Source organism: Acartia tonsa, chromosome 9, assembly GCF_053477335.1.
Source record: "Acartia tonsa isolate MP-2025a chromosome 9, ASM5347733v1, whole genome shotgun sequence".
Taxonomy (NCBI): domain Eukaryota; kingdom Metazoa; phylum Arthropoda; class Copepoda; order Calanoida; family Acartiidae; genus Acartia; species Acartia tonsa.
Window position 1 is genome coordinate 39,954,533 of NC_137268.1, and position 12,583 is coordinate 39,967,115.

General features: G+C 33.2%; 1 protein-coding gene across 1 annotated transcript; it reads left to right on the forward strand.

The window, feature by feature from the left end:
- Positions 1-11,834, forward strand: LOC145327536 (uncharacterized). The gene is made up of 8 exons (XM_080171080.1): positions 1-79; positions 2,558-2,620; positions 4,107-4,454; positions 5,368-5,549; positions 7,461-7,541; positions 8,123-8,351; positions 9,300-9,359; positions 10,284-11,834. Exons 1-8 carry the CDS (start codon positions 1-3, stop codon positions 10,718-10,720), a joined length of 1,479 nt encoding a protein of 492 aa, XP_080027206.1. The 3' UTR covers positions 10,721-11,834.
- Positions 11,835-12,583: the final 749 nt, after the last annotated feature.

The window sequence follows — 12,583 nt, forward strand, 5'->3', positions numbered from 1 at the left end:
ATGGCTAATTATATGAAGACAAAGATCTATGCTAATACTTTCGGACAGCTAACAAAAATATTTGAATACGATTTGCCAGGTACGTCAAAGCCTTTTATTTTCAGATGGGTGAAATGCGGGTTTGAAAGGTTTGAGGGTGGCAATGCAATGGTTTTTTTTTCAATTTTAAGGGTGGTAAATTAAAAAGTTTAAGGTTGTTAAACAACCCATTACCCCCACCCTTAAAAGATTATGCATTTGCAAATATTTTGAGACAAATTCTTTGAAATGTTAGGAAATCTGCAACTGGTTCTGTCATCCGATAGTTTAAAACCTTTGGGGGATAAGGTTATAGATATTCTGTTTGGGGTTTGTAAACTTTACAACCTAAACTGTAAAAGAGTCTTGGAGATGCGACCTCCAAATTTCAAAATTCTTTGAACGTACGAACAAGACTCTTACAGAAATGCTTCGCATCCAATCCACTTACTTATATTCTCTATAAATTTTACACCATATAAAACTCTGATCTAAATAATGATTGACAAGCCATGGTAATTATCGTGCGTAACTCAGGCACAAGACACAATTACTCTGGCTAGCCCTTAGGCACTTTTTATATGTTTTTATGTATTTTTTAGTCTATTCTTACCAATAAAATACCTTATATGGGTAACACTAGCATAAGTATGGTAATCTGTATGTGATTGAATATTGTTATATGCTTATGAAAGACATCATATCTAATGTTAAAGTAACCATGTAACCATTATGTACTACTAAGTATGCCTATAGCCATAGCTTCATTTACGTCACAAGTTTAACATACAAACACTTTATTAAACAGACAAGGGCTTAGATCCTGGTAAATAGTTGTTTTTATAGCTTGCACCTCTTAAAATATCTCAGTTATTCATTGACTCTCGAACTATCAAGTTCTCCTGGCTTAAAGGTAATGACTTAGTTATTTTAGCATGAATTGTGCCTAGGTCTTATGCTAGAGATCTAACTCTATGCACAATTTAATGCTTTGGACTTAGGGCATTTTCTGTCCTACACAACTTATGTTTATTATATCCTATCCTGTAAATATTTTCATACTTAACTGATTCACTTGTAATGTAAATACACTTTATAAAACCATCTTCCTTCTTAAGTGCTTAATATACTTATATGATATAGATCGAACATCTTAACCAGTTATTTATTTTTAGATTAAAGCAATATAATACTTCGCGTGGGTATTTGTTGAGCTACCACGGGTTCAACCAAATTCGTATTATACTCGTGGGAATAAAAGGAAAAGCATTCTACACTGATGAGCCGGCGATGAGAATGTCTATGTGTATTGCAGTAAAAGTAGGTTTTTAAGTAGTACTCATAGAAGAGCGATCTCCATGCCATAATATTGGACAAGCGCCCCATTCGCACTACCAGTCTAAACATTTCCACCAATAATATTAATTTACAAAAGGATAACTTATTCGCTTGTTACACAGTATCTGATATAACCTAACCTAATCTTACACAAAGTAAGGAACAAACGAACGAACAACTATTGCATTTTTCAAAATAAGAGTGGGGTTTTCTGCTCAACAAGGCATGTTGAGGGTAAATGTTTTTTTTCTTAGAAGTGTCTCTTCTTTTCTCTTATAGTGTCCAAACAGATCTTTATGAAAGCGTATAGTTTCAAGAAATTTAGATTGAAAGAAAGAAAGGGAAGTGTCAACACACACTTTTTCTAGAATTACTTAATTAAAGACCTTTAAAACAGGGATAAATATAATATTTGAATAATAAAATTATGTATTTTACTTCTATAAACACAAGTAATTTATACAAAAATCTTGTTTAAAAAAACTAATATAAATTGTAAAAAAAATAATTGACCAAGAATAGATGTTTTTGAAGGTTGATTCAGTAAGCTTAGTTAGTTTTTGTAAGTACAGTGATATGATTCGACTACTTTTAGGCATGCTTTAATTAAAATGGACTTGTACATAGTAATACAAGTTAAAATTACGAAAGTTAAGCTTTAGTTAATTTTGGATTTAATAATGTTTGAAATTAAATTAACTTTTGGGCATAAATAATTGTTTATTACATTACATCATACATTACTTTTTTACAAAAGCTCTTTTTGTTTATTTATACATGTTAGAATTGTTCTATTGATTTAAAACTTTGCATGATGATTCCTTTAGCAGTTATATAAGATTTAGGAAGCGTAGCAAATCTATCGTTACTAGAAAGTCAGTAAGTCTATTTGAAGCATGCCGACTTTAACTTTTTGACAAAAACATTTTGTATGATATTATAATCATATTCATCACAACAAAGCACAATATTAAGAACGAGACATCTCTATAATCAAATCCTAAAAATGAAAGTATGTCCTTTTATTGCATCCTATATTTAAGCAATTTTGCAACAAATTTATGCACACTTTTGTTTAATGTTCTGCTTATAAAGGTTGACTTTCAACAAGAGTTATTGTTTGTTTGTCCTTCCTTCTGATTCTAGAGCTTCCCTTTTATGAATGTTGTCATCCTTTTATATTTAAAGCATTGTTATAAAGGTATACTTCTTGTGCTGCCATCTTTTCTGAATGGAGATTCTGCACCTGACCCTGCGCCTCTAGGTACTGTACAAAACTAATTTAATAGATTAAATAGAGGGATATGGATATGGAAACAAAATAATATTCAGTAATTTTATGCATTTATGAAAATATTGTTGGAGATGAGACTGCGGAGAGCTTAGAGTGTCTTTTACAGCGTGTCTATTTCACTAAGGAGAATATAGAGGATAGATATTAAAATATTGGGGTAAAAATTTATTTTATTCCAAATTGTTTTTACTTAAGGACTATAATATCCTTATTAATAGAGTAAATGGGATCATCTGACTGTTTGTTACAAACTAGCGGCTAAGCCGCATAAGTCTTTAAGGGGCACTTTAGGGATCTACTGCAGTTCACGGTAAAATATTGCTGGTAACGAATATTGCTAAAAATCTATGAATTTTAAAGGCTGCTAGCTGCCAAACGGCTGAACGTACAGATCATACCTGCACACCATTTTAAGCGGTATAAGAAGGCCTACAAATAATCTGGAATAGCCAAGACCCAATGATGCACAAGGAAAGCTTCGCTGAAGAAAAAAAGCGTAAAATAGGCCTTTTTCGCGCATTTCTCTGCACTGCGAGACAATTATGCATTATTGATTTATGGCTATTCCAGATTTATGGATATTCCTTCTTATGCCGCTTAAAACAGTGTGCGGTCATGATCTGTACGTTCAGCCGTTTGGCAGCTAGCAGCCTTTAAAATTCATAGATTTTTAGCAATATTCGTTACCAGCAATATTTTACCGTGAACTGTAGTAGATCCCACTTTAGTTTTGCAAAGTCGTCCCTCTATTTTAAATTTCATTTTTAAAAATTAGAAAGATTGAAAAAATAAAGTGGGGGTTCATTTTTTCTAGAGGCGATTTCTCTAAGGGGGGTGTTGATACCCTCCCCAAAAATAGTTTTGTACAAATAACACACACACAAATAGATGAGGATTTAGAGGAGCTGAATGCTTTGGTTGCAAAAGCACTAGATATAAATGCAAGCAATTATCCGGTTGTTGATAGAAATAAATATGCTAGGAATGGATTTTATTCATTCATTAATACAATGAAACAAAATATACTAATATGTTTTCTTACTACAAATAACAAGTGAATGTCGTAAACCTTCCAAGGACCTATGAGAAGCTACACTGTAAAGCAGAACCATATCGGTTCAGTGGTTAATGAGATCCTTTGGTACAGACACACACACATATACATACATACACCGAGATCCTATTACTTTATTATTAGGATAACTGTTCTTATTTTATTTTTTGTTCTTTTTATGAAATTAATTTTTTTGATATTTAAAAATAATTCTTTTAATAAAATATTATTAATGTATCACATAAAATTCCATTCTGTCCAGAAATTACCAAACCAAACCAATTGGAGACACCACTCCTGTAAACACCAATGAAATCATTATTGAAGATATATTTAATACTCCTTCATCTGATGTGACTGAAGATGATCATAAACATTTACATTATCATTATGATCATTTAGGTCATGAGGTTCCCAGTTACATCAACCATGATCATACATATCATCAACAGGATAATTATGATCATTTGCATAGTAATCATGCGTATAATGATCATGCGCATAGCGATCATGCGCATAGCGATCATGCGCATAGTGATTATTCACAAAATGATTATCGATACCTTGATCATGAAAGTTATGAGCTACCAAACACTGATCACTACAATGAAGTTCATTCATTTGATGATAGTCAGGAATTAGCAAATCAACATGCACAATGGAATGCCTACAAGACAGGCACAAGAACATATTTCAGACCAACTCCTCCAGCTACCTTCCAACAAAGAGCTTCTGAAAGTAAAGTTTCAGGTATAGTCACTAAAGAGACTTAACCCTCAAATATCTTAAATATGTATAATGTATATAGTCAATCAAAAAATCACACTTTTCTTTTAAATTTCTAAAATCATATGATTTATTATGTCTTAAATATCTATATATTTAGTAAAGAGGGCCATACTTAATGATTAACTTGAAGAGAAGCTGTACTGGAAATAAATCCTTTAATCCTCAAAATATTCAATCTGTCAAATTTGTTATCAATTCCATTTTGCTATAAATAAGAAAGTGAATTGATCATGTTGAACTTAAGAACATATATATTTTTAATCATTGAGTAGCTTTCTTTTATAATTGCGAGTATTAAAATATATGAATTACTGAATTTTTTAAATTGTTTTCATATACAGGTTATAATCATAATCTTTTACACAAACCCCTAGAAATATTAGTATTAATATTATTGGATCTTTTCATTGGAGGATGTTTTAAAATTCTATTTTTTCTCAACGTTTTTAAAAACTATGAAAAAACATTGAATACATTAAAAACATTGTAAACATTGGTAAAATGTGGCTGTGATTTTTTTCCCTTAGGTTTAACATGTTAGTATTCTTTGATAAACTAGCGGCATCGCCCCTAGCCTCTAGGGGCATTTCCCCAATAGGAAATTTTAAAAAAGAAAAGTACCACTAGTGCAACAACAAACACATTTTTTTTAAAAAGGCGGAGATTTTTTCCAGTTTTTGGGGGGTTGGGGGTGACCCACCCCCAAGAAAAAAAGCCTAAAACCATAACAGGACCAGTAGGTATATTCCCTGAAGAGTAGAATCCGATCGGTTGAGTGGTTACCGAGATCTTAAGGGACGGAAGGACAGACATCATTCTACTTTGTATTATTGATATATTCTAAATATACATGTATAATATGTACTAATTTCAGAAGAGGAATTCGCCGACAGAAATGATATTGCAACAGATGAAGTGATAGACAGAGCAGCTTACCACTACAGCCGTCCTTATTACAAGCCACCTCACCCGCCCCCACCTCCAGTGCCTGTACCTGTACCTCCCACGGTTGTTCCTGGACCAGTGGCCGTACCTGTATATGGATATAAGTATCAGGTAGTATGAGAGGAATAAATCAGCGGCTTGCATGGTAATGTATCAGTTTGCAGTTCGAATCTAAACATTAACATTTCATACTAGAGACGTTAAAAATGATACCAACCCCTGCTATGTCATGCAAGCCATAATCAATAAACAGGAAAAATAAATAAGCATGCCTAGTTATAACTTCCAGACAATGGTCGTGTAGTCAAAAGTTTGGATGTCTGTTTGATAATTAATAGTCCAGATTCAGTCTAAGTGATTCTAATTTCAAGATATTAGAAATTATTTAATTTTATTACAGCCTTCTGTCTTTTAAAAGAGATAATAAATGCAAAGGAGGGAGGCGTTCACTGCTCCCCCCCCCCCTCCCCTACCACTCTCTTAGGTAGTACATCTCTACGTTTCCATCCATACATGTACAAAAAATAAATTACATTAAGATTACAAAAAAATCCCCCAAGACTGTTTACAAAAAAAATCTGTAAAGAATAAAGAAATAAATCTGTGTTTTGAATAACAAGCTTATTTCCCAATTTATTCTTATTCTCAATTTACGCACATAGGGCCTAAATAGTAAATACAATAAAAAAATATTTAATATATATAAGATTACTTTTATCTTTTTCTTACAAACAATTGTTTCCTTTTAATGCCTAGTCGAGCACTGAAACCCATCCCCTAGTTTGATAAATTTTGGGGAACAAAACTTTATCTTTAATGATTATTTTAGGCTAGGAAAAAGTTTCAAAGTAAGGTAGGTGGGGGGGGGGGGAGTTGGGGGCTGGTCAAGAAATATATTTGAGTGGAAGCACCAAATATTCTGAAAGGCTGCCTTCTATCAAATTTTAATTTTTAAAGTTAGGTATTGTACATTCTTTTTGGTAAATCAGAATTAATTGAAAAAACCTTAAGGTTTTTTTGGTATACTTATCCCAATGTTTGTGGTCTGGTTATAAGAAATTGTTTTGGTTACTTTATAGACTAGATAATCTGGATATAACAACATACAATCCCTTCAGATAATGGATTTATTATCACTTGGATCTTACACCAGATTATCATGTACTATAACAAATGAAATTTGTAGCTGGTTAATACAACTGTAACTCAATTCACTACCTTTAACCCATCCCTTTCCTTCATATTGGATAAGGGAACTGACCAATAAGTGAAATACATGTTAGCAACCTAAATGTACGACAATTTTTAACCTGTCATAATATCCACGCATATTCTATATCCATTGTTTAGAAAGAGAAAAAAATATAAAAAAAAATCTATGAAAAAGACTAAATCAACAATCATTTATGTTCCGTTTAACACTTTATCCAAAGTATAGTACAAACTTAACTTATATACTAATAAAGTTAATGCCCCCCCCTGAAGGCCTCTAGGGGCATTTGAGGGAGGGTGGTGTGTTTCAAGTCGACTCTTTACTTTCAATTTTAGTTTTAAAAGAAAATTTAAAAATATGCCATGGCGATTTCACTTGGGAAGGCAGTTTTACAGTACACACCACCAAAATAGTTATGAACCTTCCCTAGACCTATGAGAGGCTTCACTGTAAAGGAGAACCATATTAGTCCAGTGGTTAACGAGATTTTAGGCTACAGAAAAACAAACGATTTATTTGAGAGGAAAATACTTTATTCTTTTTTTGCTTTTCTGGTGCTTGTTTAAAGTATGGTAAAGTAGAGTTTTAAATAGTCCCGTATGGATACGATACCACTTATACAGCACTATTCAGGTCCTAGAAATTTGTTTCTTTCTTTAAATTGAAGATAATATCGGAGGGGGTTTCATTGACATAAAAACAGTTTTAAGTAAAAGCTCATTTATATTTGTAATCAAACCCCTGAAGATCAAATCGAATCCCCACTAAAAAAATGAAGATTTCTGTATTTATTGAGTATATCATTTAAGGTAACCGCCCAGCCCGTGTATAAAAGACATGGACCTGTCAATTATGGACATAAAGAGGAGAGAAATGGAGATAAGACACAGGTAGAATAATCTTTCTCGTATTCATTCAAATCCGGTGGACAGGAACCGATTCTTATCAATACGAAAAAAAAACTATGTCTAGCATCGTATTATAAACCGCTTTCTACGAATATAGAAATGTAAAATCATAAGATTAAAACCATTTTTTTTGGCCTGTGCCTTCGGGACCTCGGAGCTAAAAAACGGTTTTAATCTAATAATTGTACATTCTATATCCGCGGAAAGCGGTTTATAATACGATGAACTATTACCACTAATTAAAATAATGGCGTGACACGCCTATCAATTTTGAGGGGAATGTTGAATTTTGACACCCCTTTACACGCCCCTGAAGGCCTAGAGGCATTTTTGAGAAGGAAAAGGGGGGGGGGGGGAATAGTTTACTGAAAGGTATTTTTTTCTTGGTACAGATGAGGTACCCTTTCCAAAATAGCTATATTTTTTCCATGTACCTACAGGTAGCTTAACTGTAAAGGAGAACCAAATCGGTACAGCAGTTAGAGAGATCATTAGCTACATACAGACAAAAACACACAGTAAGACATCCTGTTTTTTTTTCATAAAAGCAAACTTTATTTCAGGGAATGTACTACACTCTACTACCAGACGGTCGCCTGCAGAAAGTAGTCTACACTGTCAACGGTGATGAGGGTTATGTAGCCCATGTGAGCTATGAGGGCGCAGCCTCCCACCCTAGCCCTGTGCCTGTGCCCCCTCCAGTTGTATATCCCACCAGAGGTGTAAATCCGGGCGTGGCAGGTGTCCCACCTCCAGTGGCAAGGGCTCCCACACCTCTGCCCCATTATTCAGGTAAATATCAAATATTTTAAAAAACATTTGAGACGGTTTACTTTTTTATTTTAACTAAAACCATTGCACCAAAAACATTCGTGGTTTATTCCACTAGTTCCCAAAGTTTTATGATAACGTTTTCTTATTCGTTGGCTCAACAACTTTGAGGACTTTTATTGAATTTTGGTTGGATGGTATATTAAGTTGAGTTTCCAAACGTTTCAACCACTCATTGTAATCTACTTTTGTCTATCATCATTGGGGATGTACATCAATTTATTGGCCATTGTCTTACCCTTTAGATTCCTGATATAGACCACACATAAATTTTGTTATGTTAGTATAGGTTAGGTAGGGGTTAAAAGATAGTAACATCTTTGACTAAGGTCCCAGAGGGTTTTGGAGGGACTGGAAACATGTTTTTTTTAAATAAATGGAGAGGTGAAGGATTCAGTGGTTCTTTTTATACATTTATACGTTTGAATGTAAAAGCTGTAACCTTTTTTTTCATCGATAGTACATTTCTTTAATCCTATTTTTGTTTATGCACTATTTCTAGTAGCGAAACTACTCTGTAATTCACTTTTTTAGTAGAGATGCTACTTTGTTACTCACTTTGTTGTTTGTCCGTATGCCACTCAGTCAGTCTGTAATACTTTAGGAGAAATATGATTTTCACGGCAGCTATTGAAGATAAACAGATAAAATTCCTTGTGAAGATTCCTATGACATATGCGCATCTATTCTATGCATTTTTTCTGTCTGTCGGTCGGTTATGCTTCAAAAGACACTAACCTTATTTTTAAAGGTTTCGTGAGCTTTTCATATTCTTACTTTCTTTTTCTGTTGTATAACTCACTTGTATGATGTCATCCTTTTTTTACTAAACATTTAAATCTCTTGTATGATAATAAAAGGATTTTCTATAGTAGCTCTACTACTTACAAATATGTAATTGCCCCCTAGGCTATTCTGGAGAAGGTTATGTGGGTGCTAGAAATCCCACACCTTATCCCCATTACTCAGGTACAGTCTAATTGGTCAATTAAGACAATTTTGCAAAGAAAAAAAGAAAAACGTTCGCCCCCCTACATGTAGGTTAAAAATGGCTATGTCTTAGACAAAAATGCTCTAAAAGAGAAAGGGACATTCGACATTACACAGATGCCTGAAATTTTACAACCGAGTTATTTATTCGTTGGCTCAAAAACTTTGGGTACTTTTATTGAATTTAGACTGGTTTGTTACAAACTAAAAGTTTCCAATATTTTCAATCAATAATTTCATTTTGCCCAAATAAGTAATATAATGTCTAAAACTTGGGAAACATGCGAATAACTATTTTCTAATATCTATAATCATTCATTGGTGATCTTTTCTTTATGGAATGGACAATTCAGTCAATCCTTCTCTCTCAAAAAGATTTGCTAATTAAGAGAGGGGTAGGTTTCTGGTAAAATCCGTAAAGGTTATGTGTTATAAGTAAAAAAAAACTGTAGTAGAACGATAAAAATTTATGTTAACTTTTTTTAAAATTTGGTCTATAGTTCTTTTCAATAAGAAATACACATATTTAGTGAATATTATCGTTCTACTACTATTTTTAAGCTTTAAAACACACACCTTTACAGTTTTTACCAGAAACCTACCCCTCTCTTTATAGGACTGTTCTTAAACAAGCTTACATAGGTAGTGTTGGCCAAATATTGGCTTAAAAATGTACATAAAGCTCAGTCATAAAAATGATGATGAGCACATAAGAACAAGTGGTGCATCATAAACTGCCTAATCAAGTAAAGATTCCTTCCCTTATTTTAAACTTTATTGAAAGAAAAGGGTAATTTTCAGTGATTTTAAATCAGTGATTGGTAATGTAAGGGGTTTACAACGCCCCCCTCAAATTTGTAATTGTTCACCATTGTAAAAAAGTATATTTTATTTTGTTTCTAGTAACAGGAGAATATAGAGAGCTTCCAGTGCACGACTACCTCATCCCACCAATAGGAGTTGGACCATTAGGAGGTGGACCACTAGGAGGTGGACCATTAGGAGGTGGACCACTAGGAGGTGGACCATTAGGAGGTGGACCACTAGGAGGTGGACCATTAGGAGGTGGACCACTAGGAGGTGGACCATTAGGAGGTGGACCACTAGGTGTTGGTCCAATAGGACCAGTTGATTCACCCTACCCCCCACCACCACTACATCCCACTCCCGCAAACCCTAATCTCCATCATGGCAGCGGGGGTGGTTATGGGTACCATCACACCCCTCATGGAGGTAACCAAGGCCCCACTCCAGCCCCAGGGGGCGGGGAAGCTGGTGGCCCTAATCCTGGAAATTCTGGCCCTGTCTATTATGAAGATATTCCTAAAAAGGAGACTTGAAAAGTTTTTAAATACACTTAATGTGTTTTGTATTTCGTTGCCAGAAAAAATTGTTTTTAAAAAGCTTTTTATTTATATTGTTACATGTCCCTACAATATAAAAGATATTTATAAGAGAATGATTAATGACTGAATTTTAATATTTAAGAGGGTCATTTTTTTGCGTAATTCCGTAAAGTTAGGTGTTGGGTTGTAGTCAAATGCTATTATTAAATCAAAGTGTCTTAATTATTAGCAAATTGACTTAATAAGAGCATTTGACTACAACCCAACACCCAACTTTGCGAAAAAAATGACCCTCTCCACCTCAAAATATTTACTGCTGAAAGTGTGTAATATTTTTTTATTTAAAATTTATCTTTTTAACTATTTTGTATCTTTTGTATTTTTGACTAAAAATCATACAATTTACCACAGTTTATTATTGCAAAATTTTAGTTTGAGACTCCCAATCATTACAAGACCAATGCCATCAAGTCAAACAAGAAGTAGGAATTCTAAAAAATCTAATTTTTGATAAAATTTAGTTTAAATTTTCAAGTTTTATTTTGATCCCCAATCATGATAAGAAAACCGAAGATTCTTAATACAAAATCCTTTCATAAAGTTGTTCATAAAATCACTCATAAAGGTAGTATTTTTTTGGCAATTTTTCTCAATTATTTTGCTAAGGTCAAGCAAATCAGCATTCAGTTGTAAAGATTTTGGTGTATAGTCCCTTTCGTGACAACGCCTCTTAAGGGGCGTTTCTTCGTATTTTAGCAGTAGTTTTTCTTCTATTTTTAGGGGGCTATAACCCTGCGGGGCCAATTGCCTAACCCTGCGGGGCAATCACCTAACCTAACCTAAAATAACCTATCAAAAGTCATTTTCAAAATACGACGAATCGCCCTTTAAGAGGCGTTGCCATGAAAGGAACTACACCCAGATTTTTTTTATAATCAATAAGTGTAAACCCCTAGGGGATGAAAGTTAAACTTGAAATTTTCAAAAAAAAAATTTATTTTCTGGTTGCCAGTAATGAAATCAACACATCTTGTTTAACTAATTGGCACTGGTCTAGTCATGCTTGGAAATTTCAAATTAATTTTTATAGTAATGATAGCTGTGTTACTTCCACAATAATTATTTATTAATGTTTATAAAATATTATATTTTTGTTTATTCTACAAATTTTATTTTGCTAATAAACGTTTTATGTTTATATGTTGTTTTTCTATATAAGTGATATGGACAAAAAAATAAAAAATTTATCAGTTGCTCATAAAATTGGGTTATTTGTCTAAGATCTAATTCATTTTATTTTATTTTTAAAATATACAAGCTTTGCAGCTTAATCAATTCGGAAAAAATCACGAAACCTACATGTGATTTTCAGTTGTCGTTGGGGGGGCAAAACTTAGTAGAATTGACGACCTACATATCTGCCCCCCTAATTTTATTATGAAATTTCGCTTGTTGGCTATACCTTATCCATTGAAGCTTTGTCTCTTTCGTGGGTTTATATGAAATATAAATTCATAAATATTTTTAACATTTTTCAGTGTTTTATTTCAATAGTGTATTACTATTCCTCCAATTCTCAAATGTATGAGATTGATTATACAATAAGACTATTATGAAGCTTTCCTATAACTTTTGGAATAGCAATAGATTAATACGGACAGACAAACATGAATATCTCCTGATATATAAAAAGTAGTAAGGTTATTTTGTCTGAAGTTTAAGATATCAACTACTTAACCAATTGAGTTTTCTTTTTTATGTATTCTTCTCATAGGTCTTGTGATGGTTTTAGTCTATTTTATTTACAGATTCAAGTCTTGGGATGTTTTACCCTCTCTGCCCCTTAAAATACAGAGC

Excerpts from the sequence above, each read along its gene's own strand:
- LOC145327536 (XM_080171080.1), top strand. The coding sequence starts at position 1 with ATGGCTAATTATATGAAGACAAAGATCTATGCTAATACTTTCGGACAG. Across the intron at positions 80-2,557 it reads ATTTGAATACGATTTGCCAG|GTATACTTCTTGTGCTGCCA; the intron begins GTACGTCAAAGC and ends ATTGTTATAAAG. Across the intron at positions 2,621-4,106 it reads ACCTGACCCTGCGCCTCTAG|GTCATGAGGTTCCCAGTTAC; the intron begins GTACTGTACAAA and ends ATGATCATTTAG.